Raw genomic sequence first — 13,775 nt, forward strand, 5'->3', positions numbered from 1 at the left:
TTTCTTTATCTCCTGCCATGTTAATAAGCAGCCCCCAGTTGGTTTTGAACTCATCTTGTAGCTGGGTGAAGGCTTCTGCACAAATATTCCCACCTGAAGTGAGTGTGGAGTGAGGAATTGCAGTTCCTGGGGTGTAGGGCTGGATTTGGTGTCTGCTGGGTTTGATCTGGGTGTGCCAGGTGTGTGAGTGTCCCTCAGAACAGAGAGCTCCAGACATGAAACCCCTGCATCTTAACCAGGAATTGCCAGAATTCCTTGGGAGCTGCTGGCTGGGGATCCCAGGAGGAGCTGAGCTTTTCCTGCCTCACACTTTTGGTTGGTTTTTGGTTTGTCTGTGCCCCCAGCACGCCGTGGAGGCCGTGTGGAAGGTGGTGGCTGACATGCTGCAGCCGGAGCGTCCCGCCGAGGCCAGGCACGCCGTGCTCCACCTGCTCAAGTCCATCGTGCAGGGACAGGTGACAACAACCCCACAGGGCAGGGAGCACTGACCTAAACTGGGATTTGTGCAGGGGACAAATGGGGAAAGCACCAGGGAGCTCTTCTCTACAAAATCTTCATATTTGGAATTTTGGTTGTGTCCATAGATGAGAAGAGGAAGCATTTTCATTTGAAGTCTTGGTTTGACCTTGTAGCAAAACTTTTGGTACAGCTCATAGAAAGCTGTTCTGGTTTGGGGTAATGCTCTTGAGAAAGAGGAAATACTTTGGGTTAAGTTCAGCATAATTCAGCAGATTTGACATGGTCTCTGCCCAGAGCTCCTAGCCCCAGCTTGCAGCTGGTTTTGATGTTTCAGGTATGCAAGGGGTTCTGTGTGAGCCACTTCTAGCCTGGCCAAGTTCAGCACACAAGGAATTCCTCAGATTTCCCAACATGTTGCACAAACATGGGGCTGAATCAGCCCAAAGTTGTTGTTTTCAGTGTTCTGAGAAAGCAGGGGTGGATGCTTATGAAGAGAGTAGGCATTGATTCAACAAAAAGATAATTTCAAGCGTGAAGATTACTGAGGTAGACCTTGATGATATCCAGGCCTTAACTCCTCTCCTTTTTTTATTTCAAGGGTGAGAGATTAGGGATCCTCAGAGCCCATTTTTTTAAGGTTATTAAGGATTATCCCTCCAATGAAGATTTGCATGAGCGGCTTGAGGTGTTCAAGGCTCTGACGGAGAACGGCCGATACATCACCTACCTTGAGGAGGAGCTGGGTGAGCATTTCCCAACCCCTCTTCAGTTTGGTGCCCATAAATCAAGGCAGAGACATCCAGTGAGAACAGAAAAAAGTAGTGATGTCATTCCTGGCGAGAAGGCACATTGTAATAGGGTTTCTGTCTTTTTTTTTTAGCTGATTTTGTGCTACAGTGGATGGATGTTGGGTTGACTTCTGAGTTCCTCCTGGTTTTGGTGAACCTGGTGAAGTTCAATAGCTGCTATCTGGAAGACTATGTAGCTGACATGGTCCAGTAAGTTGTTTGGTTTTTTTTTAACCTCCTGCCTGTTTATTGCTGGTAAATTACAGAGAAAGATGCAGATCAATATACAGCCAACTGGGATATTATTTGTCCCCATCTGGATCTGTTTTGTCCCAGGTAATTTCTGACAAATATTTGATTTTTAGTTCTTGCAGTCTTCAGATCTGTTTTCATTTAACATTTAAATGTGCTTTCCCCATTCCATGGGGTGAGCCTGTTTGCATTGCTTAGTCTCACAAGGGTCTGTGCTGTTGCATTACCTGAGCTGCATTTAAGTCTCTCTTTAACTTTATAAAAGAGATGGCAGAGCTCAGTGTCCCTTGGGGTGTCTCCAGCATTGCCACAGGAAGGGCAGTGAGGAGTTAAATAACACAGCAATTAACCTGCCTGTTCTGGCTCTTTGTAATTTGCCTAAAATCATGTGAAGCAAACAATTCTAATTAAATGTTCTTTCTTAACAGTAAGATCTGCCTCTTGTGCATTCAGACCTCGTCATCCATGGACATAGAGGTCAGTGATCTGAGTTTCTTGTGGTACTGCAGAACTCTTTGAAGTTCTTTGTAACTTTTACAAACAAAATCAGATCATCAGACTCTGGGTTTATTCTTATCTTTCAAGAGGGCTGATGCAATATTATGTTATTTGTAAGCCAATAAATCTGATACACCAATAATTTATTCCAGAGCAAACAGAGCATTAATAAAATTGATAAATGAATTGACAATGCTTAAAAAAACCAAAAAAAACAAAAAAAAAATCATCCTTTTTGACTTCCAGAAGATTTCCTGGGTGTGCCAGGTGAGGATTTGACCTGGTTGATTCACAGGGAAGTGTCCAACCTTTTTGTGTGTCCCTTTCCCAAAGATTTCCTTGCAAGTCCTGGATGCAGTTGTTTGTTACAACTGCCTGCCCTCGGAGAACCTGCCCGTGTTCATCATCACCCTGTGCCGCACCATCAACGTGAAGGAGCTCTGTGAGCCCTGCTGGAAGGTCAGAACCCTGCTTGAATGAATGGATTCACTCCTGGGTGAGGTGTCAGACACACCTGTGCACATCTGCCACCAGTTGTAGTTTGGTTTTAAGAGTAAATTAAAAATTGTTTAAGCATTGAGGGATCAGCACCTCATTAGTGCAAGTCGTGTCACATCCACGGGATTCTCCCCTGGTTTCAGCTGGTGGGACAGGCTGAACCTGGCTTGGGAAAGGCAGGACACATGTCCTGCAGAAGCATGGCCAGTGAAATCCATGTTTAGGCTGCTGAGTGTTGTAACAGTTGGGGATTAAGGTGTTGTCTCTGCGTTTGCAGCTCATGCGCAACCTCTTGGGAACTCACCTGGGACACAGTGCCATCTACAACATGTGCAGGATCATGGAGGACAGGTAAAGCAGCAGGATCCAGCAAATCCAGGGAATTCAGTGAGGTCCCAGTGAGACAGGTGGGGAGTCACCAACCTCAGTAGAACAAGCTGAAGGTCCTGGTGCTAAGAAATAAATTCCCTCTCCAGTTATGCTGCTGAAGTGCTCATTTGGGGCATTTCTGAATTTAATTTGCCTCTGTTTAAAGTTGTGGTGAATGATTTTCTGCTTTTCATGTTTGTCCATTGCTGTGCAAGGCCCTGATGTGTAACAGCTGGGAATTCCTGTTGGGACAGTGCATATTCCTGTAGACTTTGTGTGCTGAAATAATTGTGGCATGGTCTGAGTGCTCCCTTCCCCCTGTCCTTAGATCCTACATGGCAGATGCAGCCCTGCTGAGAGGAGCTGTGTTCTTTGTTGGGATGGCTTTGTGGGGGGCTCATCGCCTCAATTCCCTCAGGAACTCCCCAACCTCAGTGCTGCCTTCATTCCTCAAGGTAAGCTGGCATGCTGGGGAACTTTTTAGTCACTTGGACAAATTTAGACCAAAAACTTGGCCTCCTACACCAAAGAGATCTCTGTAGGCCTGGAGGACAAGAGGGAGAAATTGTGTGTGGGGTGAAACATGGAGAAATGGTAAATCAAGTAAAAACAAGAGGATTTATGTCTGTAGCTGAGGCCTCCTCCTTGAATATCTTTGGCCAGAAAAGCAAAGTCTGAATCCTTTCTAGCAAATACCTGCATTGTGGGTACTCCAGCTTAAGAAATAAAATACAAAGCAACAACTTTCACTCTTCCCAGTGGGTGGTACAAAAAGTGAGGGAGGGTATCTTCAGGGACAGCCTCAGAGCTCTCAGAATTTCCTCATCTGAGTGCCTCAAGCAGGAATTACTGCCTTTAATCCCCTTGTGTGCCTGCAGGATGGGGCTGTGTCTGCCCTCTGAGCTGCAGCTGCTCACAGGAGAGCAGAACTGCTCTTGAGAAAGTGGTTCTGTGCCATGTCCTGTGTGTGCACAGGCTTGAATGGATTTATCTCAGGCCTCCAGGCTGGTTTCCTCATTAGCAAGGCACTGGAATGCAGAGGGTTTGTGTGCTCTGCTGGCCCAGTGCTCACTGCAGTGCTCTGGGTTCCAGGCCATGACCTGTCCCAACGCAGTCGTGTCCTACGAGATCGTTCTGTCCATCACGCGCCTGATCAAGAAATATGGGAAGGAGCTGCAGGCTGTGACCTGGGACATCCTCCTGGACATCATGGAGAGACTGCTGCAGCAGCTGCAGGTGGGTCTTGGGCCTGCCTGGATGTGCTTCCAGTCCCAAGGCTTTGCCATGGATTGTTCTGCAAATTGATCTGTTTGTGCACTGCAGGGAAATCAAAGCTGAGAAAGGCTTAGCCCAATTCTCTGCTGTGGTTCTCTGAGTTTCCTGTTTCTATTTAAAATGAGCACTTTTTGGCAAGGTGGAACTCTTTCAGGAATGGTTTTGTCTCTCTGCAGGTTCTGGAGAGCCAAGAGCTGAAGTCCATTGTCCATGATCTTTTGACCACAGTCGAAGAACTCTGTGACCAGAATGATTTTCATGGCTCTGAAGAGAGATTTTTTGAGCTGGTGGAAAGATGTGCTGACCAGAGACCAGTAAGGCTTTATTATTGTCCTTCTTCTGGCTCTGTTCTGTTACAGCTGAAATTTGAGAGTCCTGAAATAGGAAATGGTCAGAAAATCCCAGCCAGGACTTCCATGAGCCTTATTTCTGTGGAGGTAGTTGGGGGAATGGATTTGTTATGTTTGCTTGTACACTGAAAACATTTCTTGGTCTTTCCATGAAGGAATCTTCTGTGTTAAACCTGATAACATACAGAGCTCAGTCCATCCACCCTGCCAAGGATGGCTGGATTCACAACCTGCAGCTCTTAATGGAGAGGTTCTTCAGGTAGGAAATCATTACTTTGGGAACTTCTTACTTTAAAGAAGCACTTTCAAGTATTTCTTGCCTTGTCATGGTAGATAATTTTGTTTTCTGAAGTTCTAATGTCTGAAGTTCTAAGTTAGTAAATGACTGCTGAGAAGTGTGGTAGTCCCAGGGCAGAGCACATGAAAGGACTTATTTGAAAGAAGAAAAGCTTTCCACTGACTTCTTTATGCTGCTTTTTTCTTCTTGTCTTTCTTTCCATTCAAAACTATTCCAATTAACTTAGGCAGTTGTGTTCCACTCCACAGCACTTTGTAGTTCTGACACCAAACGAGATTTTCCTGTTAAGCATTAGGGTTGCATATCCAGTATTCCAGTTATCTGGTTTTGAATTGGTGCTCCCTGAGGGATTCTGTGCTCTGAAACATCAACACAGAGCAATAACAAACTTCTGTCTCCTCTGTGAAATGCTGCCAAAGAGCAGCTCTTCCTCAGTGCCATGTGTTTGGTTTTAAATTTGCTCACCAGAACACTTGTTCTTCTGACATGTGCTTCCTAGTTTGGATTGGAAATGGGAAAGCTGCAATTACAGGTCTGCAGAAGGAGTAAAAGCTGAATTGGGATTTGAATTTCCAATTGTTCATGAGTCTGATTTCAGATGTAGAGACATTAACTGAGGGCTCAGCTGATCTCTCACAGTTATTGTTCCAACTCTGAAAAAGTTTCTTATTTTCCTTTAGTTTTACTATTCTCCCATCCCTAAATATCAACAACTCATTTTTTTTAACTTTGGATTTACTTTTCCTGTTTTAGGAACGAGAGCCGTAGTGCTGTTAGGATTAAAATTCTGGATGTGCTGTCCTTTGTACTGAGCATCAACAGACAGTTCTATGAGGTGGGTGCTGGCCTGGGGGTCCCAGCTGAGGTCTCAGGTGGGTGGCAAAGCCTTTGGTGTGGGGATTTTCATTTTCAAATGTCACATTTTGTCAGGCCCTCTGTGCCTGTGGGGAAGGCACAGCCCTGGGCTCTGAATCTCACCCACACAGAGCTGTTTGGGATGCTCCTGGGGGGATTTACCATTATTTGTCCTTACCTTGATACAGAAATGTGCAGCTTGCAGTGGGAGCTGCAAGGTTTTGGGGACAGATCTGGTTTTGTCTTGGCTTCCCTGTTTTAAGGCCATTAATTCCAAGTCCATTTTGTTCTGGAAGAATTGGCAGTCGATGGGAGAGGTGCAAAGCTGATTTAAAAGCTTTGGAAAAGGATGGGGACTGGGTTTATTGAGCAGTGACTGGTCTTGGTGCTTGCAGTTTAATTGCTGTCCAAGATGGAAACTGTGAGAGAGGAGTTAGGGAAGAGCTCCAGGGGTATCTTGAGCTAGAAATGCCTTGTCTGTTTGAGCCTGGGCTGTCAGATCTGTAGGACAGACAAATCCATAGGACAGACAAAAACCAAAGCCCTGAGAAGTTCAATAAAAGTCACAAATGGAGAGATGGCAGACAGAAATAGCTGTTGGATGGAAGAGGAGATGAAGGAATGAAACAATGGAGGAACAAGCCTGGTACCAGCATTGCTGAGTTCTTCTGTTTGCAATTCTTTCTCTGAACATCTGATAGCTTAGGAAGGTCTGTCCTCTTGCAGGAAGAGCTGATAAACCTGGTGGTGATCTCCCAGCTGGCTCACATCCCAGAGGATAAAGACCATCAGGTCAGAAAATTGGCCACTCAGCTGCTGGTGGACCTGGCTGAAGGCTGCAACACTCATCACTTCAACAGCCTGCTGGATATCATCGAGAAGGTGAAGGGAAGCTGCAGGGCTGGCAGCTCTTCCAGCAGGGATGACTTCCTGAGCCTTCTCTCTCCTTCCAGCATGGAAACTGAGAAAGGATGTGCTGCAGGTTTAAAGCATGTGTTGCTTTTCTCTTTAAAAGGTGGCTGCACATTCTCTGTCATCTCCTTCAGAACTGGAAGAGAGGGACTTGCTGTCGTACTCAGCTTCTCTGGAGGATGTCAAGACAGCAGTTCTTGGGCTGCTGATAATTCTTCAGGTACATGCTGCAGAGCATTAAACCCATTATTCATAACACTCTTCTGCTGGACTTGACTTTTTAGATAACTCTTCTCCCACTATTAAATATTCTTACTTTTTTTAAACTATTTAATATCTGTTTTGGTCAATCCTTTGGTTTCGAGCACTGTGGGACTGTTTGCTAAGTGTTGTATTTTCTTAACTCCCATTGTACAACCCCGATGAGCACATTTCCTTGTGTGGAGGAAGGATCAGAAAGGAGGAGTTCATAACCCTGACTAGATTGAATAGATCTGTTGTGTTTGGGCAGCATGTCCTGGGCTGTGGTGAAGAGCTGGAGCTGCTCTGGAGTCTCTGCAGGGGTTCCTTCCAGAGCCACCTGTTCGTGTTCTGTTGAGGATGAAGTTTTTGCTGCATTTCTGCTGGAATTGGCAGTGCAGCCCCAGGTTTGTGACAGGTCCCTGGGGCTGGGCTGTGTTTCTGTGCCTGCAGACCAAGCTGTACAGTTTGCCCTCCAGCCACGCCACGCGCGTCTACGAGATGCTGATCCAGCACGTCCAGCGCCACTACATCTACTCCTACAGCCTCCCTGTGGCCAGCAGCATCAGGCTGCAGGTAGGAGCAGCCCCTCTGCTCCCACAGCTGCACAATCCTCTGGCATTTCTGGGTGCCAGGTGGAGATTGGATGCTCTAGAGCTTGCAATAAATAGAACAAAATGTTCTACACAGGTGCAGTGTGACACCAATCTCCTGCAGAACAAGCCAGGGCATCTCTTAAAAATCCTTTTGTACCTGGAAAAATACCATGTGGGGGTGGGAGAGGGTTGCAGTGTGTGGGGTTTGGGTGACTGCAGTGTCCTCCCTGTTGCAGGTGTTTGATTTCCTGCTGATGCTCCGAGCTGACTCCCTGCACCGCCTCGGCCTCTCCAACAAGGATGGAGCAGTGAGGTTCAGCCCCTACTGCCTCTGTGATTTTGTGTAGGTTTCTCTTTGTGTCCAGCAAAACAATCACACAGTGGCTTGGGTTGGAAGGGATCCTAGAGCTCATCCAGTGCCACCCCTGCCATGGGAGGGTCACCTTCCACTGCCCCAGGGTGCTTCTTAATTTATTTTTTATTTTTAAAAAGCTTTTTTCCAAATAAATTGTGTTCTCGCTGAGCTTAATGTTCCATCAGTAGCAATCTGCAGTTTTTCTGAATCTTCCAAATCCTAGAACCAATAACTCATTGGTGAATTATTCTTACAAATCACTTACCTGCAGAACTCTCAATCTCACTCATGAAATTTAAGTGCCTACTCACAAAACTTCCCCAAAAAATCTGCAATATTTTGCCTCAAACCAGTTCCACACTGAATTTTGACTCGATGATTTATACAGATCTGACTAGTTTTAATTTTATAGCTTGTCTAAAGTTGTGTAACACACCCCAAAGGATAACTTCCTAAATCAGATAATAAAATCCTTCACTTGACCAAAGTGTCTCATTGCTGCTGGGCAATCCTGTGCTTTTTAAATTGAAAATGCAGATTGTATCATTCAGTTTTTAACCACTATAGTAATATGATATCCCAAATAGGGTAATGCTGTAGGTCACATGAATAAGCTGTAAAAATGACACACGTTTTTTTCTTTTTCTATATTGCAGAGAGGCAGAGAAAAGGACATCTGAGAAAAAACCCCCTGGCACCCTGTCCCCACCTTCAGGCAGCCCCAGTGTGCCTTCCCAAGGTGCCCCTGTCCGGGTGGGACACCTGCCCTACTCCATGGTCTTTGGGGTCCTCCTGCAGTGCTTGAAGCAGGTATGAACCCTCCTGGCCTCTGTGTGTCCCCTCCTGGCATCTGTGTGTCCCCTCCTGGCATCTGTGTGTCCCCTCCTGGCATCTTTCTGTCCCCTCCTGGAATCTTTCTGTCCCCTTGTGTCATCTGTGTGTCCCTTCCTGGCCTCTGTGTGTCCCCTCCTGGCATCTTTGTGTCCCCTCCTGGCACCAGCTCCCTGTCAAATTCCAGCCCAGAGTACTTAAATAAAGCCTGAAAAGCAATTTCTACTCCAGCTCAAGATCTGGGTGTGATTGTGCAGCTTCACAGCCACCAGTGGGAGCAGCAGTCCAGCTCTTGAGGAAATAAACACAGCTTTCATTGCACTGCTTCAGAGCAGGCAAGGGCAGGAGCTGTGCTTGTTCCACAAGATCCAAGAAACCATCCTGTTTCTGAAAGGGCATTTGGAATTAAAACCTCTCCCACTGCGAGTTTGTGAGGTGCTTTGAGAATTTGTGAATGTTTCATCACCAGTGAACTGTAAATAGAAATTGTTGCTGAGTGGGGCATTGGACACAGTTCTGTGCTTGCTCTGAGTTAATTGGTGCTGGTGCTTGGGAGAATTGAATCCTGGCTGTCAGATCTCAATATAATTTCTCTTCCAGTTTGTGGTGCCAGTATTGCACCTAGAGCTGGGTGACAGACAGGGAGAGACTTGTGACAGCTAAATGCCACTTCTTTTTCTGTATCAACCACAAGACCTACATCTCCCTAGGAAATGACACATTGTCTGCAGCCTGATTGATCTTCCTTCCAAACTCAAGCGAAATCACGCAAAAATTTTCAACCTCAACATTTGCTGTCTTTGCAGGAGACAGACTGGAAGGTGCTGAAGTTGGTTCTCAACAAATTACCCGAATCCCTGCGCTATAAAGTGCTATTTTTAACTTCTCCTTGCAACATAGACCAGCTGGCCTCTGCACTGAGCTACATGGTAATGCCACTGAGGCACAGTCCCCAGCTCCTTGGCTTGCTTGGAGGGGATTTTTCAGTGGGTTTTTTTTATCTTCACATGAATATTTTAAAGATTAGCAGGCTGGTTGTCAATCCTCACTCACTCTCTGTTTTGTGAGGTACAGAACAGGTAATAATGAGTGTTTTAATGGATGTATATGAATGTACAGGCAGGGGGAGCTGTGGGCAGTGCTTTTCAGAGGGTGTTTCAGTGAGGAGCCCTGACTGGCTGTGTGATGTCTCAGCTCACAGACAAGAAGACCACGGACAGGCTCCACGGGACCCCCGAGGGCTTTTCCCGCACGGATCTGCACCTGGCTGTGGTCCCTGTGCTGACAGCACTCATCTCCTACCACAATTACCTGGACAAAGCCAAGCAGGTATGGGCAGGTAGGAGGGCCTGAAGAGCATTGTTTGGCCTGTGAGCTCCTTAGGAGACAGAAGTGCAAGGTCTCACTGCCCTTTGCTGGTGGGAAATGCTGCATCTGCTCAATTTGGGCTGAAAAAGCTTTGCTGACCCCATGTAGGATTAACTGTGGGTTCACTCCTCACCTTTCCCCCCTGACAGGTCACTGAGTGACTTTACTGAGTAAGACCCTTATAAACACAAAATTTCTGTTAAACCAGAAACTTAAATCTCAACTGCCTACTTGATTCGAGTTCCCTGATAAAGGTTTGGCCTGGGGTATGTGCAGGATTATTTGAAGCTCAGTGTTAGCACTCAGCTGTGTCACACAGGGGTGCCTTGCAGCAGGGCTATTGCTGTACCTGGTTCTGGAGCAGTGAAGGAGACAGTAACATGGCAACTTTCTTGTAAGAGCAGGAAAGAACAATTTTATTCAAGAAAATTATGGGTTTAAATAATATACATTGTGCAGAACAAATTAGAGAGAAGCCATTGGCCAGAGGAGGAACATCCCTCCAGAGACATGTGAAAAACACCATGTCCTCTAGCAGGTGTTTATCTATGTTAGTGAAACCTTTCTCCTGGGAAAGAGAGCTAAAGCTTCTCTGAAGAAACTTTCTCGTGGGAAAAGAGTCAGAACTGATAACCAGGATTTTTCCTGGGCCTCTGACACTGCCCACACAGGGGTGCCTTGCAGCAGGGTGCCCTGCAGGGTGTTCTGAGGTGCTGGCAGCAGTCAGGAGGTGTCCCAGGCTGTTGTTTGGTGAGTGTTTCTCTGCTCCCCCAGCGTGAGATCGTGTACTGCCTGGAGCACGGGCTCATCTACCGCTGTGCCAACCAGTGCGTGGTGGCACTGTCAGTCTGCAGCGTGGAGATGCCCGACATCATCATCAAGGCACTGCCCGTCCTCATCGTCAAACTCACCCACATTTCTGCCACAGCCAACATGGCAATCCCTCTCCTGGAGTTTCTGTCAAGTAAGTCGTGATGTTCTTTCTTTGCAGTTTCTGTAGTTGTGGTTTTTGTGTGGAATTTGATGGTGTTGGACATGTGGAATGTGCTGTGATGCCCTTGCTGAGGTTATAAATGTTCCATCAGCTCATTTGTGACAAGTTTTCTGTATGAAGCTCTTACACTGAAGAGAGAAACACACTCTGAGTCGTGCAGCCATATGGAAATATGAGCTGCTTTCCTCTCCTTGCATGATGTGATTTTAACTTCCATGTCACTGATCATTCAGAAAAAAAAACAAAAAATGAGAAATTAAACAGAGTTAGGATGTTGAAGGGTTGTGTGAGGCCTCACCTGTGCTGTTTTTGCTGTTGTTCTGTTGCAGCTCTGGCCAGGCTGCCTCACCTGTACCGGAACTTCGCGGCAGAGCAGTACGCCAGCGTCTTCGCCATCTCCCTGCCCTACACAAACCCCTCCAAGTAAGGCCACAGCAATGTGCTTCTCTCTCATCTGGGAAACTGAGAGCTTGGAAAGCCTTCTTTTGTAGCTTTTTTGGCTCAAGGTTATTCATAGGATGTCACTCATTCTGTGTCAGGCTTTTCCTGAAGAAGGGATATTTCTGCCCTGGGAGGGTGGAGTGTCCACAGGTGCCCAGAGAAGCTGTGGCTGCTCCTGGATCTGACCAAGGCCAGGTTGGATGGGGCTGGGAGCACCTTGGGATAGCTGAAGGTGTCCCTGTGGGTAGAACTGGATGATCTCTAAGATCCCTTCCCATCCAAACCATTCTGTAATTCCACAATACAAATTCCAGCTCATCGTCACCTTCGACAAAAACCTGTTTTTCACTACCAGAATTTTTGAATGTTTTTTTTTTTTTCCTTTCCACTTTGAGCAGGTAAGGGCCAGCTGTGTGTGCCAGGCTGAGCTGTGGGTTTCTCTGCTGTTGCAGGTTTAACCAGTACATCGTGTGCCTGGCCCACCACGTGATTGCCATGTGGTTCATCCGCTGCCGCCTGCCCTTCCGCAAGGACTTTGTCCCCTACATCACCAAGGTAATGGCACTGCTCAGCCCAGCAGCACTCAGGAGAAATGACAGCTTAAACCTCATCTGAGACCTCTAAAGGTTCTGTTTGAAGCAAGCAGCATCCTGGTTTTCTTGTCAGTAGCTCTGTGAGCGCTCATGCTTTCGTTGCTGGTTGCAGACTGTCCTGGTTTGGAGGACAGGTGTCTGCTAAGAAAGGCAGGAGCCTCTCTGGAAATGGAAAATGTAAACCCCCCTCCCTCCAAATTACTATAATTTTGAAATTAAGGGGCTCTCAGGTAAAGATATGGGAATAGGAATAAGAGCTTTTTACTAGGAAAATTAAAATATAAATACAGTATTTCAAAAACAAAAAAACCCAAAACCCTGCCAGAGTCAGAATCCAACCTGACACCCATCAGTCAGGCAGGGTGTCAGCAGTGCCATTTCATGGTGGCTGCATCCTCCTGCAGTGACAGATGTGGCTCAGTTGGAGCAGTGCTCCTGTACAAGGTACAGTTTCCCTCTGAATCTCCAGTGGTGATGTGGAAGGGACTGATTTTCCTCTGGGATCCAGTGGGAAAGGCTGCTCTGATGTTCCAAATCTCAGATTTTATCTGGGTAGGAAATGCTTGGCTCCTCCCCCTGGCTGGAGCATCTCCCCATGGGATGATGGAATTTTATAACCATGGGATCCATGGCCATGAACAGGAGAGATCTCCTGGAGGGAGGATGGGTTGTGAAAAAAATAAAGAACACTGCCCACCTGATTTAACAGCTGGTGACAGAATCCATACTTTCGGTTACATCCTGCTTTGCAAGCCAAGACACAGACTTTGAGCTTCACGCTGTCACCTCTTGTCCCCATGGCAGGGCCTGCGCTCCAACGTGCTGCTGTCCTTTGATGACACCCCAGAGAAGGACAGCTTCAGGGCTCGCAGCACCAGCCTCAATGAGAGGCCAAAGAGGTAAATCCTGTTTGATTCCAGCAGGGTTTGGTGTCCCTGCTGTCCCTCAGGAGGCTGGGTGCAGTGATCCCAGTGTGGCAGTGCAGTAAGCAAGCAAAGTAAACCTCTTTAGGTGAAGGGCTGAGCTTGGTGAGAGGCTGGGATCCAGGCAGGCTGTCCTGCAGGCCTGGCCCCACCAGGGCTCTTTTTGGTGTTCACTTCTGAAAGTGAGCAGTTGTGTCAGGCTGGGGAGTGTCAGCACAGTGTCAGCAGAGATAACAGGAGAGGGTAATAGCAGAGATAAGAGAATCCCATGTTCATGTGGATTGTGTGAGCTCCTTTTGATGACTGATCTGTAGCGAGTCATTTCCATGTGATTGCCAGAGAAATGGTTGTGATCAACGACCTGGATAAATCAGAGAGCCAGTGCTGTGTTTTTCCATGGTGTTCCCAGTCAGGTCAGTGCACTGGCTGGCACACAGCTGCCTTCTGTCTGTCTGGGTGTCCAGATCCTTTTTTTTTAATTTTATTTTTGAAGCCATCATGACGGTTTTAAGCAAAGCCTTCAGAAGTCAGAGCATTTCTTGCCAGCAATCATTCAAAGTAACACTTGCCAAGGGAGGAAGAAATTCCTTGGAAGGCATTCAGGGGTTTCTCCAACCTCCTTTTACCTTCAGGGATTACCTAAATTGGTTCACTTGACTTGCTTCAGTGTTGTGAGCAGTGAGCACATGGTGGCATCTGAGCCCTGGGGAAAGTGCCTCTACTTCAGCTGCAAGGCTGCAGCAGAGTCTTGCAATGCAGAAACACCATCCCTGCCCTGCTGCTGCAGCTGTAAACCTTGTGTTGTGTTCCATCTCTCCCATCTCCTCCTCTTTCATCCAGAAACTTGGAAGAGAAGCCTTTGACACTCATCTCTCCAATT

At 46.8% G+C, this 13,775-nt stretch overlaps 1 protein-coding gene across 4 annotated transcripts in view; it reads left to right on the forward strand.

Annotated features, from left to right (window-relative positions):
• The window catches only part of TSC2 (TSC complex subunit 2), a 34,349-nt gene that overhangs the window by 2,671 nt on the left and 17,903 nt on the right, over positions 1-13,775 (forward strand). For all 4 annotated transcript variants that reach the window (XM_033074126.2, XM_033074127.2, XM_033074128.2 and 1 more), the window contains exons 4-25: positions 345-455; positions 1,058-1,202; positions 1,340-1,457; positions 1,928-1,976; positions 2,331-2,456; positions 2,773-2,846; positions 3,193-3,319; positions 3,957-4,100; positions 4,316-4,453; positions 4,645-4,748; positions 5,541-5,622; positions 6,369-6,524; positions 6,658-6,774; positions 7,248-7,370; positions 7,627-7,733; positions 8,402-8,555; positions 9,383-9,505; positions 9,771-9,905; positions 10,719-10,908; positions 11,268-11,361; positions 11,832-11,934; positions 12,777-12,871. In XM_033074126.2, the coding sequence (XP_032930017.1) occupies positions 345-455; positions 1,058-1,202; positions 1,340-1,457; positions 1,928-1,976; positions 2,331-2,456; positions 2,773-2,846; positions 3,193-3,319; positions 3,957-4,100; positions 4,316-4,453; positions 4,645-4,748; positions 5,541-5,622; positions 6,369-6,524; positions 6,658-6,774; positions 7,248-7,370; positions 7,627-7,733; positions 8,402-8,555; positions 9,383-9,505; positions 9,771-9,905; positions 10,719-10,908; positions 11,268-11,361; positions 11,832-11,934; positions 12,777-12,871 (2,615 nt within the window). The remainder of the gene's footprint in view (positions 1-344; positions 456-1,057; positions 1,203-1,339; positions 1,458-1,927; positions 1,977-2,330; positions 2,457-2,772; positions 2,847-3,192; positions 3,320-3,956; positions 4,101-4,315; positions 4,454-4,644; positions 4,749-5,540; positions 5,623-6,368; positions 6,525-6,657; positions 6,775-7,247; positions 7,371-7,626; positions 7,734-8,401; positions 8,556-9,382; positions 9,506-9,770; positions 9,906-10,718; positions 10,909-11,267; positions 11,362-11,831; positions 11,935-12,776; positions 12,872-13,775) is intronic.

The sequence above is a fragment of the Catharus ustulatus genome, chromosome 16, assembly GCF_009819885.2.
Source record: "Catharus ustulatus isolate bCatUst1 chromosome 16, bCatUst1.pri.v2, whole genome shotgun sequence".
Taxonomy (NCBI): Eukaryota; Metazoa; Chordata; class Aves; order Passeriformes; family Turdidae; genus Catharus; species Catharus ustulatus.